At 41.0% G+C, this 26,307-nt stretch overlaps 2 protein-coding genes across 6 annotated transcripts in view; one reads left to right on the top strand and one right to left on the bottom strand.

Annotated features, from left to right (window-relative positions):
• The first annotated feature begins 2,761 nt into the window (after nt 1-2,761).
• Nucleotides 2,762-26,307, top strand: part of LOC105012885 (guanine nucleotide-binding protein G(I)/G(S)/G(O) subunit gamma-12) — a 35,784-nt gene continuing 12,238 nt past the window's right edge. Inside the window, exon 1 of one of the 4 annotated variants that reach the window (XM_010874013.3) lies at nt 2,762-2,958. Coding sequence is in view for 1 of the 4 variants with exons in the window: in XM_010874012.3 (XP_010872314.1) it covers nt 23,718-23,763 (46 nt within the window). In the remaining 3 variants the exon portion in view is untranslated. Of the gene's footprint in view, nt 2,959-23,656; nt 23,764-23,808; nt 24,631-26,307 lie in introns of those variants that run through there. The other 3 variants (XM_010874012.3, XM_010874014.2, XM_010874015.3) reach the window with 3 other exon arrangements.
• On the bottom strand, nt 19,061-23,649 carry dhps (deoxyhypusine synthase). Of its 2 annotated transcripts, none has more exons than XM_029123386.2 (10): nt 23,490-23,649; nt 22,448-22,650; nt 21,789-21,947; nt 20,990-21,111; nt 20,762-20,858; nt 20,556-20,642; nt 20,285-20,390; nt 20,068-20,171; nt 19,740-19,865; nt 19,061-19,385 (listed from the first exon to the last, which is right to left on the bottom strand). In XM_029123386.2, the coding sequence occupies exons 2-10, from the start codon at nt 22,643-22,645 to the stop codon at nt 19,293-19,295; spliced, it is 1,092 nt and encodes a 363-aa protein (XP_028979219.1). In that variant the 5' UTR covers nt 22,646-22,650; nt 23,490-23,649; the 3' UTR covers nt 19,061-19,292. The 2 variants fall into 2 exon arrangements, with proteins under 2 accessions (XP_028979219.1, XP_028979220.1); XM_029123387.2 differs by lacking the exon at nt 23,490-23,649 and adding an exon at nt 23,326-23,429.

A 26,307-nucleotide genomic window follows, 5' to 3' on the forward strand; every position in this document is an offset into this window, starting at 1 on the left:
CACGAGGTCTACACTGGAATCCTTACGCGCCTGAAGGAACTCACTCTCTGGCCTTCTAACTTGAGTGAGCTCCAATGTGCTCAAGCCACCACAGGGAGATGTAAGACTGCGGTGAGATAAGACAACCATAGATCAGATGATTCATAGCCAGGAGTTCAGGAGTGTGTAATAATTCTATGAACATGCCTGACTCTACATGACTGTTCTACATACTATATCTTAATCAGAATGCTCCATAACATTGGACTTGTTTATTGTGACAGGTCAGAGATTGTCTTGATGTCCTGTGCCAGTGTTCAAAAAGCCTCTTAGATTTAGAATACCCATCCAGGATCAGTTGAGTCATCTAGACCTATATAGATGAGATGGAAAGTACAATGTGAACTTGATGCCAGAGGACTGCTATGAGACTTTCAATACCAGCCATAGTCTTAGATCTAGAGGGGCCTTGGCCGGCTAGTCCTCTGCATGACAACGGTTGTCTGGGGAAGTTGGATAAAGCACACAGATCAGGGTCCAACCCTTTGCCCAGTCTCCGTGTCTTCCCAGAGGGGAGGCATGGATGAGGGAATGGAGTCAGGGATAGGTCCGGTTGGTGAAGGGAGGTTCTCTCTCTCCAACGTCTCAGAGGAAGATCTATTTCCTCAGTAGAATGCTTGTATAATTGCATCCGTGCTGCCATGACAACCAAACTGGATCATTTGTTTTATGTACCGCAGGGCTGAGATTAGAGTCACTTATAGTTGAGTGACTCACTGTCTGAGAAACACTCTCAGTCTGACACTTCACATGACTACCTCACACACACGCAGGCGGGAGTAGAGGATATAACACCGCTTACTTGGTGAGTACCGATTCCATCTGATTTGGCACATACCAAGCGCAGGACCTCTGTTTCTCAAACACATAACCTCAAGAGTCAATCCTGGTTGAGCCCCTCAAAAGATAACAATAGCACTTTAAATATGGACTCTTAAGCCTGAAGAGTATGTTTTACATAAGTATGTGGTACATGGGCACACACACACATGCATAGAAGTTGTGCGCAAAGAAAATACACGTACATTACTCTTTAAAGTGTAAACCTTAATAGTAACAAATTTAAATATTCCAATTATTCCGAGCATTTCTTTTGCACACACACACACACACATTCACTCTGTGAAGTCCCCAAACCCAAACCTAACACCTAACCTTTACCCTTACACAGTAGTTAACCACAACTGTAAACCCAAAATCTGACACACACGCTTAAAAAGGATTATGTAATATCAGTTATAGTGCTGAGAATTTACAGAAACAAGTATCCACACACACACACACGACAATGAGCACATGAGCATGTATTGTAACATTATTTACAATGAACTTTGACCTGACATGTTGCCAAGCAGGAGCAGATAATTGCATAAACCTTGTACAGTGGATCTCTCTGAACACACACGCACACATGCAGCTGACATGTTCTGTAGTTTGAGATTTGCTCTGATGTATTCGTTGCTTTCTTACTACTGGGACCCACATGATCCCCACGCTCATGTTTTCTGTCTAGACACTGACATTTTACGAGACAGACCACTGATAGAGTTTTAGGAACAGACAAATGCAGCATAGGTCATCTGACACTGATGCACTCATACAAGCAAAAAGCTTTTTGTGACCGATTGTTACTGTACACACACAGCCTCACAAACAAATACACACATGCACCAAAAGTGTCAGCTTCAGTATTACTTAAACAGACCAACTGCGTCTCACTTGTTGCAATTCCGCAGAAGTTTCATGACAACAAAAGCGTAAACATCCGTAAACAAGCTAATTCGTCAAACTGTAAAGTCATCCTGCGCTTGGGAGACGAGTACTGTGTATCTCTGTGATCACGTGTCTTACGGGCAGAATTATTACGTGCCTTTGTGACTGTTGCTTAGAAACCAGTGTGTATGTGTGTATGAGTGTGAGTGTGTGCGCGAGAGGAATGTGTGACGCGCGTACTGTGCTTACAGGGGCGTGGTCATCCAAGCAATGCTCTTTTCTCACACTGATACTTGCAGCGGAAAGGAGAGGACAGTGGGAGGAGAGAAGGGATGTCGTAAAGCCCCTAATAGTCCCTCTCTCTGTCTCTCCGAGGCTTGTCTTACCAATGGTGAAGGAGAGGAGGTGGGGAAGGGGGGAGGCTGTGTCAACACTGGACAGGTGCAGATTAAACCCACAGAGGCCTTCTCCTCCCCTCCCCCGTCCCCCACAGAGTTACCCACCACCAAACCTCACGGCCACGCGCGACCATAGAAACGAGCGCTTGTTGTCTCCTAAACGACGACATGTGACCTGATCTAACTTAGTTTGATGCGCGTGAGTATAGGGATGAATAGACAAAAACAGCAAAAAGACACAAATATTAGGCTTATTGAATTATTATTTTTTTATATATATATATATATATATATATATATATAGAGAGAGAGAGAGAGAGAGAGAGCGATAGAACGTATCGCCCCTGATGCTATATGTCAGTGCGTCAACAGGTAACCATCAAAGTTCATTATTTCAAACAAGATAGTTCCCAATTAAAGCCCCATGAAGCCTCCACTTGGCCACGGTGAGTCCGGGTTAAACAGCGTGCCCTTTTCTTAGCAGAAGTACAGCTAATTGCCTCCCCTCCCCCTTTCCTGTGTGTTACGGCGATGTGGGGAAGGGGAGGACCCAATCTCTGACGTTTACAAAAAGGAATCCCCTGCCATGGACAGGGCTGGGCTGCCTGACTCACTCACCCCGTCTGGCTCCCAGACTCTCACACACACCATGCTCTCACACACACTCTGCTTTGGGAGCGGAGAGAGAGAGAGAGAGGGGGAGTTGAACGTTTAATTGAAAGGAGGACTGTGCAACCTTGAGGTTCAACACAAGCTCTTGAAGACAGAGTGTGAGTAGGAGTGAGAGAGGCAAACAGTCTCCTCTCAGGTATGTAACGCTTCTGTTTTCTAACACTTAGGATGTTCTTTCTCCGGTTTCCTCTCAGACTTGGTTTTAGACAATGGTCTTATTGGCTTATTGTCAACTTTTAGTTTGTTTAAAAAACCAAAAATGAAGGATGTGCATGCATGTTTGTATTAGTGGAGGGAACAACTTCTTGCCACCCTGTGGATCAGGCTGTTGACGTCTGACGGTGAATGTTGGATATCTTGATCCGAGTTATTTGGATGTGCGAAATGTTCTCCTGATCTATGAGTAATCTCTGTCGCCAATGTGAACTTCCCCACCAAAGGTCATGCGGTATATAGTTTCACTGAATGGGATGTCTGTCTGGCCATCTTTCTACCTGCCAGTTGTCTGTCTGTTTGTCTGTCCGTTAATCTGTCCTTCTATGTGTTTGTTTGTCTGCTTACGTCTGCCTACCAGCCCCATCTTTGTTGGTGGCTGACAGACAGAATGGAGGTCATTAAAAGTTTGTTGGAAAAGCAGTCAAGAGGAAGACGTGGAGTAGAGAGAGAGAGAGAAAGAGTGTGTGAGAGAGAGAGAGGGGCGGAGAGCACTGAACATTCTTGTCATTGTTCAGAAGCCCTGTAAGTCTACTGTGGCAGCCCAGAGAGGAGAGAACCATGAAAGGAAAGGGAATTATACAGCTCAGGGTTCCAGTCAAGGGTTTAGCAAGCCTGCAGTGGTCATTTCAGTCCCTGGCTGTCTGACTCCGCCTCTGGGGCTCTCAGCATGTCTCTCCACTAGGGTTTACTGGGTCCTCAGTCCCAAACCTCCTGTGAGTTTCTGCCAGGTGACTACCAACGCACCGGGGAAGAGAGAGCGATAGGGAGTCCTAGATAACACACCAAAGTGGTTGTTTGTCCTCAAGCGACGCTAATCAAGGACGACACTGAGGAGAGGGCCAGGGGAGCGGAGGAGTAGGGAGGTGGAGGAGGGAGCCAGAAAGAAAAAGAGAGATGGAAGGAAGGGAAACGGGGGAAAGGGAGGAGGTAGAGGGCGAGGAGAAGATGAAGCGGTGCAGAGGGACGAAGGAGGGAGCAGAAGATGAGGAAGAGGGTCTGGAGCTCGGCCCGGGGGTTTGGGCTGTCTAATTCGGGGAGTCTGGTGGGTGGGGGTGTTGGTGGAGTCCCCAGCAACTGGGCCTGTGCTCAGGAAACAGTGGCGTAGTGGAATAAAGAAGAAGAGGAGGTGCAGAGTGCTCTGAGGCGGCAGAGTGTGTTTGTGTGTGTGTTGTGTGTGTGTGTGTGTGTGTGTGTGTGTGCAGGCGGCTCGGGCGGCAGTGGCTAAGTAAAGGGCTGGTAGTGGTGGTCGGGTTTGGCAGGGGTTGAGGCCCAGAGTTGGGTTACAGATGCTGGGCCCGGCTGGGCTGAGCTTGGCTAAGCCCTGGGTTGGGTTCTGGGCTGGTTAGGCCTCTGAGCTAACAACTGGAGCTGGAAATACTTGTTTTTTTTCCTCCTTCATACTTATGTCTGCTAAATGTGGTAGTCGGTTCGGCCACCGGTGAACTTTCAGTTCACTGTGTGTGACCACCATTCAGACCAAGAAATGACACTGACGTCTTTCTTTGAATGTCAGCGAACGGCACAGAATCCACACTAACACTTGCCACACATGCACGCGAACACACGCCCCCAACCACACACACCCAAATGCACTCACTTAAAGAGAAGGGTGCGGCCATGATTAAAGGACTGTGGCATAGAGCACAAGGTTAAAGTCGGTGTTTTAGGTCACACAACACACTACGATAGCAATTCCCTCTTAGAAGGGACCATCTCAGAAAGGGTTCATTGCGCATGAACAATCTAGTTTAGCGCAATCTCCCTCCTGATTCATTAAACTTTACAGAAGTGAACAATATTTAGGTCACTAGGCAAAATGTTCCATTCTCTTAAATAGGTATATTTCAGGCTGTCCACTTTTGTGTGTGTCATCCTGTCCTTTTAGTATTTACAGTACGCTGCTTTGTGGAACCTTACGGCAGAACACTATGGTACAGTAACATGTACTGTGTATGTACTCTGTTCACACCGAGGTGAAGCAGATGATATTCGGCCGGTACTCTGTTCACAATTAATCAGAAACGCTGAGGTCACAGAGTTGCTAACACACTCCCCTTGTTTGCCTAAAAGGACATTGGAAAAAAAGAATGTGTGCGTATTGTGGGAGTACTGTCAGTTGCATTCTGTGACAGTCTTTTGTGTTTGTGTGTGTGTGTGTGTGTGTGTGCGTGCGCGTGTGTACATGCGTTTCTGTGTGCGAGATAGGCTGCTTGGAAAAGCTAACAGGGGGGAGGAAAAAACGATGTGTCGAGACAACACACACTGAGATCCAGCTGTCTCCACAGAGTGTTTTCCACTTAGCGCCATGTCTTTGTGTAAATGGCCATGTCAGGGCTACTGTCCAGCGCACACACTAGCAAGAAAGTGGAGAATAGAGATCATAGAGCCCTTGTTTTCACATAGAAACATAAAGACGCAAAAACACACCCTACACTCAAATTTCCAGAAACACACACACGGGAACCCACATACACACACAATCACACAGACACAGCCTATGTATGGTGCACAGACACACACACACAGACACACACACTCGTACCAAATTAAACGACACGTTTGCTGAAAAGGAGGGCAGTTAACAAAATGTTGCAATTAGTTTCAATTGCATTTTTTCTACAAATTGGACAAACGGACACACCGGGTGCCTTTAACACAAGTTTGCCCTCGGCTACACTACCACTTAGTAAATATCTTTACGTCACATAAAACACACAGGACATGGATCCTATATTGCTGGCATTTGTTGAACCTGGTAGATATTAGCAGTCGATCCCTTAAACAAGTGTCTGAGGCGAGGAGGGAGGGCGCCGGGGTTGAGTGCGTCACCAGCCACGCTGTCATTAGAGCAAAAGAGGAACGAATGAGCTCATGGGTATCAACGACTATGGATTTGATTGAGGAAAAAGGAAAAAGAAGACGCCAACGGAAAAGATGAAATGAGACAGAGACACAGAGGGAGAGAGAAAACGTACAATTAGTTACAATGTGGCCCAGCTAGGAGGAGGGAAGGCCAGTACATGGAGTTGACTCTCTGGGATGTTGCATGAGATGAGATAGTGTAGCTTTTCTTTCTTCAGAGAGTGCTGACAACTCTAGTGAACTTCTGCCTTCGTGGGACTAAAGCTTCAGTGAACTGTCGTTGCGTGCTCATTCGTGAATACACAGAGTGAGTAATACTGAAACATTAAATTCTATCAAATAATGAAAGGCTGCATACTCCAGCCTAAATCATGAAAGATATAAAGTATTATTCTTTCCAACGTGGAGCATCGCTGTGTCTGTTGAGCCATGTAAACAACAGTGGAATGATTTGTGGGTTGACAATGCAAAAACGATAACTCAGCAGGAAATTCAATCGTACCCCAGTTTGAAGTCACACTCGTTACTGTGAGCAGGGAAAGAGAGTGTAATGGCAGACAGACACTGCTGTTGTGTCTTGGTTTTTTTCCCAGTTTACCGCCCTATCACATCCTCTCCGGAGATGTTCATCAGGCTGTGATTGGTTAATTGACCGCCAGAGTGGCTGAACAGAACATTGATCTGGCAGACCAAGCCAGGGTTTGGTCAGCAAGTGAGTCGCTTATTAACTATCACATGCTCATCACAGTGCTAGTTTGTCAAAGAGAAAGAAAAGTTTTTTGGCATTGGCCATGTACTCCTAGGGCTGATGTGTACCCCAGAAAGATATTTGTTAGTATTAGCATGTCGGACTTCTTTTTCCATTTGCAAGCGCTAGCTGCTCGATACACTTTACATTGTGACAGAATTGGGTATATAATGTGTATCTCTTAGGACAATTCACTCCAGTTATCCTTAATACATACTTAATACATTCTGACATTTTATTAAAACCACAGGTCTGTTTGGAATCAATGACACACAAACACTACATTTGCTATTTATAACCTACAGCTACCCTTCATTCACAGAACTAGCTGACTACATTTGTTTAGTAAGTGTACAGCTTAACTTCCACAACAATTCCTGTAGCACCTGTCTGTACAGACCACTGTTATGTAGCATTCTAACAACTGTGATGCTAAAACGGGTGTGTCTTGGCTGGCAAGACACGTCAGGCCTTGAGACACCAGATTAACTTATTTAGGGTCTGGAATTTCCCCTAAAAGTGAACACTAACACTGACTCATCCCATGCAGTGCTATCAGAATCACTAGACTAGAACAAATACCTCTCTAAAATAGATATTTGTCTATATGAGGTGGTTGCATGCTGCTTGTACTAAATAGTTCGGCAGTATCGGATATATCAAACTCTGTGTGGATGGGTCATTCAATGGGGCAGATTTAGGAGTCCCAGCTCCCGTAAGGTGTGGTTGTGAGACATAGCCACTAAACGGCAAGTCTTTTTCCCCAGACAGGGGCAGTGAGACAGGACACAGTGCGTACTGTACCACGTCTTGATGGGAGTGCCACTGACCTAATTCTCCCCGCTGTCATTGAAAAGCTATTTATAAGAGGCCACAGGAAGCTGGATCTCCAAGAGGCCACGCCATACTGCTGAAAAAGGGCATCAAAATGGACCGGTGAATGACAAAGACATGATGGCACTGAAGAGACACACTTAGGCACACACATTCAGGCACACAAACAAACCTACAGACACACAGGGCCGGCTAGATTTGTAGACAGTTCAAGAGGATGGACTGAGAGATCACTGTGCGCCATCCAGTTCATCATCCTCATGGAGTTACTGTGTAAATAACCAATATCTTTTCATGTGGTGATTATAGGGATAGTACATCTTATCAAGGCCATAGAACCTAAGCATACATATCTAACATATGTTGCCAAGGACACACACAGTTATCATAAGTTGCCATGGACACAGACCAGCGCGCACACACACCTCTAGTCACCTATGCTGTCGGCCAGGGGAATTCCTGGCGGGGTGATTTTTAAGACTAAACACTGAATCACATTGCCAGGGATTTCCAATGGCCGGTATGAAGTATGCAGCCTGGACAAAGGGAATGAGGTGTATGAAAATATTTTTGTAACACACACTATTCAAAAGACATGCAAACAAAACTGCCCTAACACACAAAAAACACCCTAACACACACATACATTCACACTTGCAAATACTAATCCACCACAAACACAAAAAGTTTCAATTCAGTTTTATTGGTCCCATGCATTTTACAGCAGATGTTGCTGTTGTAGAAAAATGCTTATGTGTCGCTCATAAGCAATGCAATTAAAGAAATTCAGTGAAATAAATAATTCAAATGAGAATCAGTATATACCAGTCCAAACAGCACTCAAATACAAAAATAAAGTAATATTAAGAAGAAACTGGACAGAAATAACTTGAGTGACCATGAATGAGTTGGAGTGTGTGCTCTGTGTTTGAGGCAGATGGGTAGTCAGACACACACACCTGGTTGCACGGCGGCAGGACTTAGCCCACATGTGAACACTGTATGTTGATCTCCATGTTCACAGTGGTTAAGTTCTGCCGCACTTGGGCCACAACCTGCAAGTCTGAACCCAGGACAGAAAAGGTAGCACTGGGGAGGATCACTGAGAACTTTACCCAACCGCCTGGTTCTCTGTGGATGTACCACTGTGTAGCCAAAGTTCCAAATAGTGCTTATTCTACTTTACTATATGCCTCGTTAATCATATGACTTTCTCAGGACTGTGTGTACACTACACCTGTATTTTGATGGTTTATTATTTAAACAAATGCCTATCCAACTCTTTTATCTTCCTCTGGTGTATTTATGCCAAAATGTATTGAACTCAAATTTGCAAATCCTTGTGCATGTATATCAGTTCTTTATTGCACAGTATTGGTTAGTGTGTACATGTGGTGTGTGTTAGAGAGTGCCTGACAAGGGTGTAATATGGTGGTGTGTATGGGGGTGTGTGTGTGAACCCAATACCCAGATTGTGGACTCATCATGCATCTTGTGGTTTTGCCTGTGAATATTTGTGTGCCCACATTTTATTGTAATAGGCAGATTACAACGTGAATGCTTTAATCTTTCTATGTATAAAACTTTCCAAATGTCAGTGTGGTTTTCAATCTCCATTAGAATAACAAATGCACTGCATTCTATGAAATGTGTCACTCTCTTTCTGTCTTTCTCTATGCGTCTCTCGCTCTCTCTGGCTACTTTTTTTTACTTTGTGTAGTAGGTCTGTTGTACATTGTCAGCATATTCAGGTGCGTGTGTGTGCACATATTATCAATGCGTGTGTATAAACGTGTGGGTGTCTTTCTGGGCCGGTCTCCCGTGCCTGCTGCTCTGATAATCAGTGTGTGACGTTGGCTGGCTCAGTTCAGCAGGAACAGGAGCCTGGTTCAACCACAGAGGTTCCAGGAGAAACATGCAGTACAACAGCCGTCCTACCTGAGGCTACCGGCACCACATTCAACCACTGGTAAGAAAAAAACAGACCAGGAAGTACATGACAATACAAGTAAGGATGTCCTTTTGAAGAACCTGGCCCTTAGTAAGTTCAGAATGCATTTTACTATACCGAAAAAACAAGCCCACAGATCACCAGAAAATAGATGAAGTAGTTTCTTAAATGTCCTGTTAAATTATAACAATCTTTTGTTTTTATGTTTTCTGATATTAAATTGTGCAAATAAAGGAACTCTAAAATTGACATTGTATTTTTTTGTCTTATGTTTCAAGTTGGTTATTTCTAATTATATTATTCTATAGGTTTTTAACAAGAGATTCAATATCTACAAACTGAAACATTTTAATCTCATTCTGTTTTTGTGACCAACTAGTGCTCTGAACTCTGTTACCCCGCACATCAGATATTGATAAAACAGCAAAACAAGCCCGTCACAGAATGTGTTTTCAGTTACATGTGCCAGTTGTGAAATTGAAACACATAACAGCAGCCTTGTTTCAATATCTTCATAACTGTCATGTTTTTTGTTGTTGTAAAGGTACACGTACAGTACATTACAAAACCTCAAAATGAACAATTCTATTAAAATATTAACTCATATGCTGACTAACCACAAATCCTTTCCTACGATCAAAATTACAACAAACGTATATGAACACGCTCACAGATCATAAACACTTAAGAACATGCTGATGCATGAGACTAACCAGGAGACAATCACCCAACTGGATATTAAACAGCAAAGTAACATGCACTTTTAACCAGCCTGAGGCTAAGGTTTGTAAGAATATAAAAACAAATAAATTATAGCCTATAAGAAGGCAGAATTGGGAGATTTAATGGGCCTTTCCAAATGTAGCCCCAGTCCCACCATCCAACCTATGAGTGTCACACAACCGACAGGTGTTTTCTGATCTACGCTGTGATCCCTCCCCTATCTGACCAACTGTTGGTGGGGGGCAATTTCAACCATAGATAAACATTCTATATCTGTGTGGTCACATCATCACTGACTTCTGCAACCACGAACCAACCTTATATTTCCCTCCCTGCCCAAGCCAGCTGTCGCAACTAATGGTCGTAACGACAAAGATGATAATGACTCCGATGATAGCGTTCCTAGTGATAACGACAATGACGATGACGCTAAAGAGGTCGGTAAAGAGGTTAGCGGCAGTCTGGATGTTTGTATTCTCCGGGTCGTCACCAGGGCAACAGAGCGACTGTCCGTCAGCAGCGGCAGTTGGTTGCGTCACTGAATGAACACTGCATCACTCAGCTTCCTGTTTGAAAGCAAGCGGTGTCTATGTAATGCTACAGGTCTCTCTCTCTCTTTTCCCTGTCTATCTGTCCCTCTCGGTTCCCTTTTATCACTCAAACACATACCCTCACCTCACCTGCAGCCCCCTCTGTCGATTTGTTTTGGCAAGGATCCAAGGCGGGAGTCACCATGGCAACAAAACAGGTAAACAGAGCAGAAGATATGGGCATGAGGACGTTGCTCAAAGAGCAGAGTTCACACATACAGGCACACACATAACATGCACACAACACAAACACACACACGCACGCACTCTACACGCAAGGCTTGGGTCTTAACAGGCATGCCTCACTCAAAGATGTGCAGCCAGTCATCTATCACTTTCCCCCATTGTGTCCTTTCTCCATCCCTACCTCTATCTTTCAACATCACCCTCTCTCAAGGTATCTGCCAATCTTGCTGCTGTACAAGGAACATTATCTATATGACTGCTCTTTAACCTGCACAAAGTGAAGACTTTTCCACTTAAGCAAGACTTAACACGGGCAACACTGTGGAGAAGCCAAACAGCATTTTCATAACATGACTAGGGCTCATTCATATACAGCTCTGGAAAAAATTAAGAGACCATTGCACCTTTTTCTTCCCTCATTTTCGAAAGAAAAGCCATTTTTGTCCATTAAAATAACATTGAACTTATCAGAAGTACAGTGTAGAAGTTGTTGTAAATGACTATTGTAGCTGGAAACGGTTGATTTTTTATGGAATATTTACATAGGTGTACAGACGCCCATTGTCAGCAACCATCACTCCTGTGTTCCAATGGCACGTTGTGTTTGCTTATCCAAGTTTATAATTGGCTCATTGATAATTAGAAAACCCTTTTGCAATTATGTTAGCACAGCTGAAAACTGGCCTTCTTAAGACTAGTTGAGTATCTGGGGCATCAGCAATTGTGGGATCGATTACAGGCTCAAAATGACCAGAAACAAAGAACTTTCTTCTGAAACTCGTCAGTCTATTCTTGAGTAATTAAGTCTAGTCAATATGAAAAATTGTTAAGAAACTGAACATCTCGTACAACATTGTGTGCAAACTTGCTCTAACCAGAATAGAAAGAGGAATGTGGGACCCCGGTACACAACTGAGCAATAGGACAAATACATTAGAGTGCCTAGTTTGAGAAACAGACGCCTCACATGTCCTCAACTGGCAGCTTCATAAATAGTATCTGCAAAACACCAGTCTCAATGTCAACAGTGAAGGGGCAACTCTGGATTGCTGGCCTTCTAGGCAGAGTTGCAAAGAAAAAGCCATATTTCACATTGGCCAATAAAAAGAAATGGTTAAGATGGGCAAAAGAACACTACACTGGATAGAGGAAGACTGGAAAAAAGTTTTAGGCGTTCGGATCACAAAGAAGAACATTCATCAGATGCAGAACAAATGCTTGTTGCCCTCTGTCAAGCATGGTGGAGGCAATGTGATGGTCTGGGGGTGCTTTGGTGGTGGTAAAGTGGGAGATTTGTACAGAGCAAAAGGAATCTTGAAGAAAGAAGGCTATCACTCAATTGTAAAACGCCATGTCACACCCTGTGGATGGTGCTTGATTGGAGCCAATTTGCTCCTACAACAGGAGAATGACCCAAACACAGCTCCAAACTATGCAAGAACTATTTAGGGAAGAAGCAGTCAGCTGGAATGCTGTTAATAATGGAGTGGCCAGTACAGTAACCAGATCTCAACCCTATTGAGCTGTTGTGGGAGCAGCTTGACCATATGGTACATAAGAAGTGCCCATCAAGCCAATTCAACTTGTGTGAGGTGCTTCAGGAAGCATGGGGTGAAATCTCTTCAGATCACCTCAACAAATTGACAATTAGAATGCCAAAGGTCTGCAAGGCTGTAATTGGATGAAAGCAAAGGACACAATTATTATTTCAATTAAAAATCATTATTTCTATTCTTACTAATTTCATATATGTTTTCATGGAAAACAAAGACCTTTCTAAGTGACCCAAAACTTTTGAACGATAGTGTATACATACACACACACAAACCAAATACTTGATTAGAAGAGAAACATGGAAAAGGCCTATTCTGGGCTAGTCCGTATAAATGGACTAATCTGAAATGTGTGTTGGCGTTGTTATGGCTGTGCATGTACATACACAGACACATAGTTACCTGAAAAGTCAACAGGTTTGACATTTTCATTGTGCAAAACCAACTGACGGCATCAACAGCTTGTTTCTGGGACATCAGTCACTCTACTATATACAGAACCTAGTTGAGTAAAAAGTGTTTTTCTCACAGAAATAATACCGCCACTGTTTCCGGTCATCATAGTTCCCGCCTACAGGGATGTTATGTTGACAATGTTTCATTTTTAGCCATAGATATATGGGAAAGGGAAAAAAAGAAGATATTAATAAACATCCGCCAAATGTCTTCTATACAAATACACATAAGGACAGATATATACAGCATGCACACACACACTGTGGCACACACACTCACAGATTTGTTTTCTTTTCTTGTGGGGTCTTGAGACCTAACCCTTTCCTAACTTTAAATATAATATCAATAACCTAACCTTTATGCCTAACCTTAAACTAGCCCTAATGCCTAACCCTGAACCTAAGCGGTAATGACTAAACCTCAGTGTAACCCCAATTCTAACAATGTCCAGTTGTAACTGAACCACTGAGTCGGATTTTCCATTATTGGTTGTCAATTATTTTTGTACATGTCCCCACATGTACACATAGACCTGGATCACAGTCACACAGTCCAGTTGGGCGTTTCTTTTTCTGCACAAACTACTTTTCCATTCATTCAATCTTTCTTTAATTTCCTATTGGTGGTGTCTCTGTGGTACTGCGTGCTGTGTCTGAGCGTGCGCTTTAGGGCATGTTTGTATGAGTGTGTGTTGTGTGTGTGTATGCGGTACCATGTGCTGCAGAATGTGTATTTACCAAAGGCTAGACATTAGATTGACAGCACAAAGGACGCTGTATGGGTTTTCTATCACATAGAGGCTTAAGTTTGTTTAGAGTTGGATGATGAAGAGGAGACAGAGAGCTTGTCAGATAGTAAGGTAGTTGCTTGTGTGTTTAAGTGTGTGCGTGTATGTGTCTTTGGCTTCATGAACTTCTCAGGGGAACTGGGAAGGGTGGAACCACACACACAACAACAGCCGTGATTGGTGTAAGCTTTGCTTGACATGACCTCTTGGATTTAGAATCACATTCCCTTAACAAAACTGAAAACACCAAACTGAAAACAAATTGAAAACAACCTGAAAACATAAACTGAAAACACAAACTAAAAACAAACTAAAAACACAAACTGAAAACCAGAATTGAAAACACAAAATGAAAACAAACTGAAAACACAAATTGAAAACAAACTGAAAACACAAACTGAAAACACAACCTGAAAACATAAACTGTAAACAAACTAAACATTTTAGTAATTGAACAGACTCTCTTATCCACACCAATACAAAAATGCACACGTAATCCAACACATCCGTAGAACAATATGAACAAAACACACACTAAACAATCACCATTATTGAAATAAAATGCCAACATTCTCAAATTGTTGGCATTCATCTGGCAATGCAATGGATGCATTGCCAGATGAAAGCCTGTTCTCTCATCAAGACATAAATGTCAGTGCCTGGAATTTTCTAAAGGTCTTTGGAACTTTGTTTGGAACTGGGTTTTGTGGTCAGATGAAACAAAAATAGAGGATTTTGATAAAATGAAAATGAAAGGTGGGTTTGGCATACAATAATGGACGGTTATAACAAAATAAATCCTTACTGTGAATTATGGTGGTGGATTGGTGAAATTGAGGGGCAGTTTCTCATAGTCCAGGGAACCTTACCAAGTAGAATGCAAACAATGAGGCCCTCAATAACTACAGCAAACATATTGAGAGATTTTCACTTAACACATTATTAGCACTGCCAACCAGAGACATCCCATACGGAAATGTAATATATGGCAATATATGTAACTTAAATGTTTTATATGAGCACATACAGCTCCGGAACAAATTAAGAGACCACTGCAGCTTTTTCTATTCTTTCCAAAAAAGTCAAAAAGGAAGGTTTTGAGTGAGGAACAGAAGGGTTAAAATTAAGAGACCACTGCAAATTGAATGCTTCTGTTCCCCACTCACAACTTTCCTTTTTGACTCTTTTGGAAAGGAAAGAAAAAGGTGCAGTGGTCTCTTAATTTTTTCCGGAGCTGTATGTTGTAAACTTGTATTTGGTTTGATCAATACATATGTACATATATGTCAAAATATACAAAGATTGGTCATTTTTATATGTCACATTGAAATATGCAATTTACATATATGATAATGTTTTTTAAAATAAGTATTTTAAATATATATAGCCATATATAAAATGTTCGTATGGGATGATGAACTAGTAGCTTCCAATAATCTTTTCCTGTAGTGTATGCATGGCCTAAGTTATTGATTATGATGATGATGACATAAGTCAATAAGGTACAAGGGAGTCTGATGTATGGCCAATAAAACAAGGCAAAGGCTAATCTTATGGACAACACATCAGAGAGTACCTGGATACAGTCCTCAGCTGGGGTATATTGACAATATATCACAAACCCACCAAGTATCTTATTGCGATTATAAACTATTCACCAACACAATTTGAGCAGTAAAAGTAAATGTTTTCTCATAGACTGGTTTCATATGAACATACAGAGTTTGAACTACCCCTTTATACATTTTATATTTTGATATTTTGTATTTTGACAATCAGCAGTGCCATGCAAAGGACATTTCATTTGGCCAAACTAAATTATTTCCATTAATGAATCCTCTGGTCTTGATGAATACATTTTTTTTATGAATATTAATATAAATTGATAGGATGTTTATTGAAGCTAATTTAAACATCACCTGACACATCGCCTGCATAAAAAGTAGACAACCCACAGAAGTACTATTTAACTATCAACACGTTTAAAGTGTATTTATTAAGTACTATTAAATCCAGTCAACGAAATGAATCTCAGCATCACAGGCCAAGCAGCGAAGCACTATACCCTCCCATCAACAGTAAAGGGACATGTGCGTTTTGAACGTGTTTCAATTAAGTTGAAGGTAGGTACTGGTAATCAGCAATTAATAATCTGGTGCCTCTCCTGAGCTTTTGATGCTGTGTTCGTAGTTACTTTGAGAATAATGCTAGTGAATCAGACATTACAGAATTTAATTTAATTTTGCATTTTGCCTTATATAATGGCTATAGTTATTACAGTATATTACTTCCCAAATAGCACATAGTTGGATTAACAATTTTAACACACATCCCTATATTTTTTTAATATGGCATGAAATGAGTCTATAGACTCACAAGGTTTTCCCTGAAATGTAAATTTTGATTATAGTTTTCAACTAGTATAGTTTGATTATATTTCAAAATTTTTGATGGTAATCAGAGATCTGAAGATTATATTAGAACATTTCTGACATGATATGAATAGTTAAAAATACATTTTTATCTGCATAACATACATTATAATTTCAAAACAAGTTTCAAGGTAACTCCTTACAGCTGACATGTACCTTAAATAGCCCATAAATTACATTATTAGTCCTGATTCCTAACGTGAAATTCCTTGCAATGTTTGGCCTATTTACTTTTAAAGTAAAAATGCTTAATGTTGGTATTGATTCATGGACGTTATAATTATGATCAGTTTGATTTATGAAAATCAAGCGACAACTGCAAAACTCAGAATGTTTTTTACATCCACACTCTTATCAAGAGCCGACAAAACACAGGTAAAAAAAATGTGTTGGAGATCAAGCCTTGAAATGACAGAGGAAAGCCAGGTTTACATGTTTACCAACAACAACAAAAAAAATCTGGTTTAGCAATGCACTCATACCTGGACACGGCCCTCTTCATTTCATCAGCCCTTTTTGCCTCATCTGGGATGTTTCCCATGCCTTGTTTAAAAATGAGGCTGTACACTTGAGGTTTGACAAAAAACTGTTTTATAACAGAACAGCCAAACAGCCGGACCTTTGGTAAAACATTTCTATTTTCTGTAAGTAGAATTAAATAAGCGGACACTTTTTTTAAAATGCTAATAGCGTCTTGGTTCTGAACTTAATAATGAAAGAAGGGATGCCAGCTTCTAGCAACGTGAAAGCTCATCAGAACAGTATAATTTGGAATTTAGCAGGGAAGGAAGAGGCAGGTTGTGCAGAACCCATTAGCTGCAACATCATAAAACCTCATCTCAATCAAGATTAAATGTCATGGGATCTACAACCTTCCAGTGAAAACCAATGCAATTTCAATCATGTTCGCCATCTTTTTGCAACTGGTGAAATAATTAGAAATGAAACAGGTGCACAAAATAATTGAAAATAATATCATTGAAAATCTAAGAAATTAAAATGAAATTAAAATGTGGAATTGTAATGTTTTTATGCATGGCCTTAGTGTGCCACTCTTGGCACACATGCTGACTCTTGCTTTAGATCATTTGGAATTGATATGCCAAAAATGCTAATGGGAGTGTTTGGACATGGATAGACGGCACAACCAATAACATGCTAGTATTTGGAAACCGTGCCAGGAAAACCAGGACATCAATGTGCCTTTGTAATAGTAGTGAATCATCCCTTACAGTTTTATTTTGTTGGGCTCAACACACATTGTAAGAGTCAGAAAACAGAGTTAAATGATTATATTAAGGTCATGTTTATTGTTAATGATTTGCTTGCTTGCATGGCATTATATACTTGTGTGCATTACCAATAAATAAAAATAATGGAAAAAATCTTTATCTAGATCATTATTCAGGAATGTAGTTGTGAGTAGTTGACTAAAGCACAAACAGACCTTTCTACCAGGAATGACAAAAGAAAACACTCAGTTTTTTATTACATTTTAAATGTGTTGATACTTGGTGGAGTCAGTCTCATTGCACCTTTCTCCACTTAGCTACGGTGTTAAGAAAATGTAAAAGATCCTTAAAATGTGAAACCATTTTAAACTTGACCCTGACGACAACACATATAGAGATATAGCAGCTAAAAAAGTTTCTGTGGTGGTAGACTACAGCGTGAGGCAAGGGAAGCCTCTGCTGGTACCTGCAAGGACTACAGCAGCTGGGGTAAATGGCCTTTTCTCAGCAGCCAACAACACCTTTCATTGAACTCTTTATCCCCCAGGATAACAAATCCTGTAACTTGCATGAATTTACTTCTGCTCAGGCTCACATGTGGGTGGTCATATTAGTCATTGTTATTCATGAATAATAAACCTTCCAGTTAGTGTTGAGTTATAAACCGTTGAGGTTCAAATGTACATTGACAGAATTAAAGCTGACGCTGTATAGAAAAGAGCAGCATAGCCTTCCTGTGTAGAGGAGCATGCTGATAAGTTGTGTGACAGTGGAGAAAAAACTCCCAGTAAACATAATACTATAGCTATGCTTTAATTGAGAGGCTGCGAAGAGGGAAAGCGAGGAGAAAAATGGAAAGTGACAGTTTACAAATAAACTGAAAACAACACATGAACTTACAGACATTGATGAATATCATATTGTTTTACACATTTGTATGGTTATCCTTAAATTTCCAAACTACTGAAACCCTAACCGAATCCTCACCAACACATACAGTAGCCATCGATAAGTGGAGGAAACATGTTTGACAACTAACAAGTAGATGCCTCAACCACTTGGGAATAAGACACAAATATGGATTTTTAAAATAATAAATAAACAATTCCAATATTGTTTCTTCCCTATGCTGTAAGACAATCCTTATAAACTGTGTATGATGATTAGGCACTAAGTAAAGAAGTGAATACATTCAATGTCAGGTAATACTTTCTTTGAATAATGATGCATGCTCCCACAGAGATCATCTCTCACTAACATGAAATACAAATATACTAACCTCTTCTTATCTTCGAAAGTTCATCAGAATAGTGCCTTACTCTCCAATGTGAGTCTCAAACATGCAAGTACACACACACACACACACACACACACACACACACACACACACACACACACACACACACACACACACACACACACACACACACACACACACACACACACACACACACACACACACACACACACACACACACACACACACACTCTGCCCGTTCTAGTAACTACAACACATTTGTTGGTACACATGACAATTTACCTAATGTAACACAAATGATTAGGGACAAATCCACATATTGTTTGGTCAAACAAAACATCAGGTGGATAATAATCTATTGTGACATTCTAAAAATAAGAGGAGCATTTCATCATTTTACGAGATAAGTATGCTAAGAACACATTTTTATTTAGCAAATAGGGTTTAACTGTCTTGCTCAGGAAGATAATTAATTTTTAACCTTTTTGACTAGGGATGAGAATCAGATAAATCTTTAATGGGATGAGACCCATGAAATCTAAAATAATGTAGAGAATAGTCAGCAAATAACATGTTGACTAAATGCATAAAACAAAGAAGTTAGTGAGTGACCCATCAAGTGTTCAGTTGGAAAAATGTTTGTCATTGTGTCTTCTCAGGAATCAGCTTATCAGCATGGAAGGCAAATGTCTCAGCTACCAGCAGTGGAAAGATTATGGAAGCATCAGCATAGACCTGGAGGGAGAAGCACAAGTGGCACGCTACTTCATAGCTTACACTTACATATAATATAAACACACTAACACACTAAACATAGCAATTCTACTGACCAAATACATCATTTCATTAAAACATGGTTGTGAGTCAAATATATGAGATTGTTTGTTCTTATAGAGATAATACATATTCTAAGAAAGGTTGAGTGTGCATAAAGGTTTCAACCATTGCTGTTTCTGACTGAGGTTCAAAACATGGTAATCATGGCTTAGTTAGCTGCTGTGAAACATGGCATACAAAGGATAATCATTTTATTTCTGTTTAGTGAATCAAAACTTTACAGAGTCCCAGTTGTAAGTTGTGTGACTGTACCTTGACTGGCTTGGCATCCATGCGGATCTTCCCCCAAGACACTGCCTCATCGGGTCTGGCACCGGAGTCAGAACCATCAAACTCCTGCCCCGTGTTCACAAACACTGCGTAGTCCGCTCCATTTCTCTGAGGGAGAGGATGGAGAGAGCATGGAGACCGAAAGGAAGGTGGAAAAAAGGAAGAAAGAAGAGTAACAGGGAGAAGCGGACAAAATAGCAGTTACCCAAAATGGTTAGCTAATTGAACGGTTAGCTAATTGAACCACCTACAAAACAATAAACATATACAGAAGTCATATACAGATGAAAAACCAAATGAGACGAGTTACCATGAGATTGGCATTGGCAATATGGTGTTTGACCAGCCCCCCTCCCAGAATGATCATCCCTGTTCGCTTAGCAAACACTGCCTTGCTGTTCAACATGCGGATATCTGAAAATATACATGGTTACACTGTTAATGTAATGTCCAATCAATAACCATCTTCATAATAGACCACCCAGGCACAACAGGAATAAACACATCCTATCACCTCTCTCCCTTACCCTCCACTATATCCAATATAAGTCCAGGGTTTTTATAGGAGTGGAAATAGATCATGTCTCCTATCGAGCCATCAGTAAGGGCAGGGCTGAACACCGGAATGTCATTCTGAAACAGATTTCAGATGTAAAAAAACTTTCATGATAAAAGAAGGATACTTATAAGACACTTAATAGAGTTCAAAGAACACAAGCTGCCACTTCAATGCAACATAAGTGACTAACTAGCTCATCGAAGACCATCTGAGCATTGATCTCCAGATCCAGACCTCACCTTGTAAGCCCAGTAGTATACTGACTCTGGGTTGTTGATCTCCTTGCCTAGACGATGAATCATCTTGGACGGAGTCCAGTGGGTACCCTAAAGGGTGAGAGGTCAAGGGTCATCTTAATGTTACTACATAGAAACCAAAAGGAACAACATAAAACAGAACTCTTCTTTTTAAATATCAATTTTCTGTGTGAGGGTTATAAGCTCACCTCATCTTTCTGCTCCTGCACCATCTGGTCCAGAATGGGCATTAGCCAGTCCTCAAATTTACAATAGTTGTCATTAGGTACCAGGAGGTTACCTATCCTACAGATAAAGAAAGGGAAAGAAAGAGAAACCAATACTGTATATTAATATTTGAATGGGTCATTAACAGATACAAACATTAACAACTGTGTTATGATCTGTGATCCATGATGGAGGTAACTGTTCTTTACCTGTTGATGCCTCTCTGTCTCAGCTCCTTGCCTGACAGGCTGAACTCCCCCAGGTAGGTGGGGGCCAGACACTTGATGAAATCCTCTTCAACTCCCCCAGCTGTAGTCACTATCACATCCACCTGTTAGGAAGGTCCTAATATTTAAATGATTATGATAAATAGTGTTATTTTTAGATATTAGGGGTTAATTCAAGTTCGAACGTATTTATTCAAGTTCCTTATTATTATTCTTCCAAGCATAATGTTGGTACTTTAAACGGGAACTTCATGCTATGGGGATGCTTCTCAGTGGCAGGGACTGGGAGACTGGTCAGGATTGAGGGAAGGATGAACAGAGAATTCAGAGAGGTCCATGAAGAAAACTTGATAGAGAGCATACAGGAGCTTCACAGCATGCGGTGAAGATTTATCTGTCAGCACGACAATGACCGGAAGCACACAGCAAAGACGGCGCTGGAACTTATTAGTCTGTGAATGTCCGTGAATTGTGCAGCCAAAGCTCAGACTTGAACCTCATGAAACATAGGGAGATCTTAAAATCACAATTCACAGATGCTCCCCATACAACCTGACCAAGCTTGAGAGGATCTGCAAGAAAGAATGAAAGAAACTGCCCAAATCCAGGTGTGCAAAACAAGCAGACTTATACCCAAGAAGAATTGAAGATTTCCAACTAATTTAACAAAAATGACAGGGGAGGTACAGGGGAGGAATGAAAAACAGCAGACATTAAGCCCTTCAGCAATGGTGCTTGAGATATTCAGCTATTGTTGTATAGAACCTAGTTGTATCTGTACCATTCTGTGCTGTGCCAGATAGCGTATGGACTCTCTCACTCCAGAGCTGATGAGGTTGGAGGTGTACCCCAGGAAGATGGTACAACCAGAGTGGGAAGGGGAGGAGTCTGAGGGGTCACATGCTTCCTGTTCCTCAACTGGCTCCAGACGTTTCTCAATCTGGAGGTATAATAGGTGACAAAAAACAAAAATATGAAAATTAGTGATAGAATCCCGCTAACACTTCTGTCTTTTTACCTCTCTCTCAAAACTGATTCTGGCTTATAAACAGATAATGAATGCTGTATTTCTACATTAATGGCAAACAATTGTTACTATTGCTATCACCTATTTTGGTATCCTAAATATCTATGTAATCTCTTGTCCTATTTGTCCTCGGGTGTCTGGATTACAATCCCCAGTCCCCATCTGTACTCTGGTTTTATGTCACGGATTCAAGACATGTGCCTAGCAGATCAATTCCATCACAGAGCGGGACATCCTCTGGTCCAGTAACTACACTAGCTTGCTTCCAAATCTGTATGTGCTGTGACACTGCTCTGAGAAGGATCAGAGATGGATGGTGTCATCTAGCCTGGAATCTAACTTTTTCAAGTTTCAACACTGTTTCACAGAGCATAGATTGGATTCTAGGCTAAATGCCTTCCAGTGTGTCTCACCATCTTGTTAATCTCCTGTATGGCCTGACCCACACTGCTAGCCTGGAAGCCAGTGGTGAGGAAGGACTGGAGCAGTGCCCGGTGGTCCACTCCTTGGTTGAAGTCGTAGCCCTTAATACGGGGCATGTCATCTGGAAGGGCTATGCTGCGCACCAGCACCGCATCCATGGCAACCGAGGGAGCGTTTTGTTCTGCCATGCTTTCTATTAAAAACAATAGATAAAAAGACATTGGTTGCAAAAACTAAAATAAAAAGGTAATGTAAATGTATAGTTATGGTAGACACATGCTAAACATTCTCTGAGACGGCTGCAAAGGAGGGTTTAATGGTTACAAACAAAGAACTCAAGAGTAGTGATGGACTAATGGCCCTTTTCACTGACTCAAAACTTTATCTCCTTCAATCAAATAATATTTAGATAAATTTTGTCTATTCAATTACATAATCCTCAGACCATTAAGGACCCACAATCTGGTCATGATTAACTAAAAACTACAAAAAAGAATGAATCAAGAAGGCACTGAATCATGATAAACACCTTGACTCAGAGTTCATTTAAATGGGCTTCAAACTATTTGTATATTTATGCTAGGCAGACGTATTATTCTATAAATGAGGGAACCATGTTTTGACAAACTTCTGCTGGTGGATAAACAAAATAGCCTATTTATCGAGAAGTGCCGCAACCCAAAAGAAATGTGTTCTTTTGTTCAAGCTTGTGGAAGCTTGTGGATTGCTTATACAATCGTCCCCATCAAAATCAATAAACCAACAGACAACAAACAACCTGATTTGTATTGTGACTAAACTGTATGGTCGGGTTCTTTTGGTTACATTACTGCATAACAGGTGGAAAGCAACACAATTAAAATCATACCTTGTGTTGTGCTTTTAGTAGCATGTTATAGACAAAATTCGAATATGTAGCAAGTTTTTCAATACCTAGCTAGCTAGTGCGTAACTCCATTGCATGCTGGATGTCTTGCTTGTATTTCGCTAGCTGGCTATCAATTATATGCATTCACAAGTAAAACAACGTACCAAGTTTTTTGATGACTGCAGGGTAGTTTTAATAAATTAGACTATTCTGAAAATAAACGTTTTCATTTTAATAATCCTGCATATCTAGTGTCTTGACATGCTCCCAATGCAACACGCGTCACTTCGAAAACAACTACGGAAAGCCCAAAGGTTTACACCCAGCAAACCATTCTGGTCATAGTATGATGCATAACGAGAAGGCAGATTGAGTGGAACTTTTTGGGAGGTATGTGGCGTATCTTTTTAACGTCATCCAAGCGAAAACGACAAGCGGGTTTGTATGCAAAATATTAAGCACATTAATGTCTAATAATGCCTAATGTCGAAAATGTATTATATGTAAACAAACCCTGGCAGAGCCGTCGGCATAAAGTGTGGCGAGCTGGCATTTGGTCCAGTACTTTTCAAAGTGGTGTGGCCTCGCTCCATCATAGCAGATGGTTATTTCTAGCTACTTTTTTGCTCTTGCTCCCCTATCGCCTGCCTTTCTTGTCAGGTGAAAACGCAAAGTCTGTGGACATTTTATTTGTAAAAAAAACCCCAACGTAAGTCAAAGTCGCTTAACTTATCCCCATCACAATATAATTTCCATGACTGACAAAACCGCAAATGTTAAATTAAGTAGCCCGCATTTGTAGCGACTATGTGTTAACTAGAGCTAGCTCACGTTACAATATTAACTAGCCAGCTAAGTAGTATTATTTTAAGCTCCATGATTACGTTTGCCACAGAAAAAAGACGAGTACAGATGAAAAGATTGTTGCTGCTATCTAACGCCAAAGCAATTGATGAGAGCGCCCATCCGGGTATTTTGCCTTCGCGTCTTGCTCCCGCCCCTTTTTGGGGGTAAGCAGCCCATTTAATTTGACTGGCGGTGAATACATAATCCGACGTCTTTGGCCATTCATTCATACAAAATAAGAAAACCATATTGCTTTTTAGCTATTAGAAGCACATACACCAAGGTCAGTTAGGCAAACAATTATTTTATGTCAATGATCAATCAATCAATGATCGGCAAGGTTATGTAGAGAAAACTCAATAAATAGTGGTTGAGTGTCCATTCAGGCAACACCCAACCCAGAGGCAGGAGGTGTCATATCCTGATATACTTTACGCAAGTACCTTATTGAATCTCCAGGTAATGTATTTATGACATCTGTAATTTTATTTTTTTAATTCGTTGACATTACTGTCAACAAATTAAATCGCTAACATGTTTTTCAAGCTAACTAGTTAGCACCCGGCGACTATACAGGTGCTGGTCATAAAATTAGAATATCATCAAAAAGTTGATTTATTTCAGTAATTCTATTCAAAAAGTGAAACTTGTATATTATATTCATTCATTACACACAGACCGATATATTTCAAAAGTTTATTTCTTTTAATTGTGATGATTATAACTGACAACTAATGAAAATCCCAAATTCAGTATCTCTGAAAATTTGAATATTACTTAAGACCAATACAAAAAAATGATTTTTAGAAATGTTGGCCAACTGAAAAGTATGAACATGAAAAGTATGAGCATGTACAGCACTCAATACTTAGTTGGGGCTCCTTTTGCCTGAATTACTGCAGCAATGCGGCGTGGCAAGGAGTCGATCAGTCTGTTACACTGCTCAGGTGTTATGAGAGACCAGGTTGCTCTGATAGTGGCCTTCAGCTCTTCTGCATTGTTGGGTCTGGCGTATCGCATCTTCCTCTTCACAATACCCCATAGATTTTCTATAAGGTTAAGGTCAGGCGAGTTTGCTGGCCAGTTAAGAACAGGGATACCAGGTCCTTAAACCAGGTACTGGTAGCTTTGGCACTGTGTGCAGGTGCCAAGTCCTGTTGGAAAATGAAATCTGCATCTCCATAAAGTTGGTCAGCAGCAGGAAGTATGAAGTGCTCTAAAACTTCCTGGTAGACGGCTGCGTTGACCTTGGACCTCAGAAAACACAGTGGACCAACACCAGCAGATGACATGGCACCCCAAACCATCACTGACTGTGGAAACTTTACATTGGACTTCAAGCAACGTGGATTCTGTGCCTCTCCTCTCTTCCTCCAGACTCTGGGACCTTGATTTCCAAAGGAAATGCTAAATTTACTTTCATCTGAGAACATTACTCAGCAGCTGTCCAGTCCTTTTTGTCTTTAGCCCAGGGGAGACACTTCTGACGCTGTGTCTTGTTCAAGAGTGGCTTGACACAAGGAATGCGACAGCTGAAACACATGTCTGTGCGTGGTGGTTCCTGAAGCACTGACTCCAGCTGCAGTCCACTCTTTGTGAATCTCCCCCACATTTTTGAATGGGTTTTGTTTCACAACCCTCTCCAGGGTGCGGTTATCCCTATTGCTTGTACACTTTTTTCTACCACATCTTTTCCTTCCCTTCGCCTCTCTATTAATGTGCTTGGACACAGAGCTCTGTGAACAGCCAGCCTCTTTAGCTATGACCTTTTGTGTCTTGCCCTCCTTGTGCAAGGTGTCAATGGTTGTCTTTTGGACAGCTGTCAAGTCATCAGTCTTCCCCATGATTGTGTTGCCTACAGAACTAGACTGAGAGACCATTTAAAGGCCTTTGCAGCTGTTTTGGGTTAATTAGCTGATTAGAGTGTGGCATCAGGTGTCTTCAATATTTAACCTTTTTTAAAAGGTCTGAGATACTGAATTTGGGTTTTTTATTAGTTGTCAGTTATAATCATCAAAATTAAAATAAATAATCAATTGAAATATTAAGTTTCACTTTTTGAATGGAATTACTGAAATAATTCAAATTTTATGACCAGCACCTGTAAGGTAGGCTGAATGAATGAAATGAATAATG

This window comes from Esox lucius, chromosome 11, assembly GCF_011004845.1.
Source record: "Esox lucius isolate fEsoLuc1 chromosome 11, fEsoLuc1.pri, whole genome shotgun sequence".
Lineage (NCBI taxonomy): Eukaryota > Metazoa > Chordata > Actinopteri > Esociformes > Esocidae > Esox > Esox lucius.

Coding starts and splice junctions, on each gene's coding strand:
- dhps (XM_029123386.2), bottom strand. CDS start 22,645: ATGGCAGAACAAAACGCTCCCTCGGTTGCCATGGATGCGGTGCTGGTG. Junction 21,948..22,447: donor TACAGGAGATTAACAAGATG/GTGAGACACACT, acceptor TTATACCTCCAG/ATTGAGAAACGTCTGGAGCC. Junction 19,386..19,739: donor TGGATGCCAAGCCAGTCAAG/GTACAGTCACAC, acceptor TTCTCCCTCCAG/GTCTATGCTGATGCTTCCAT.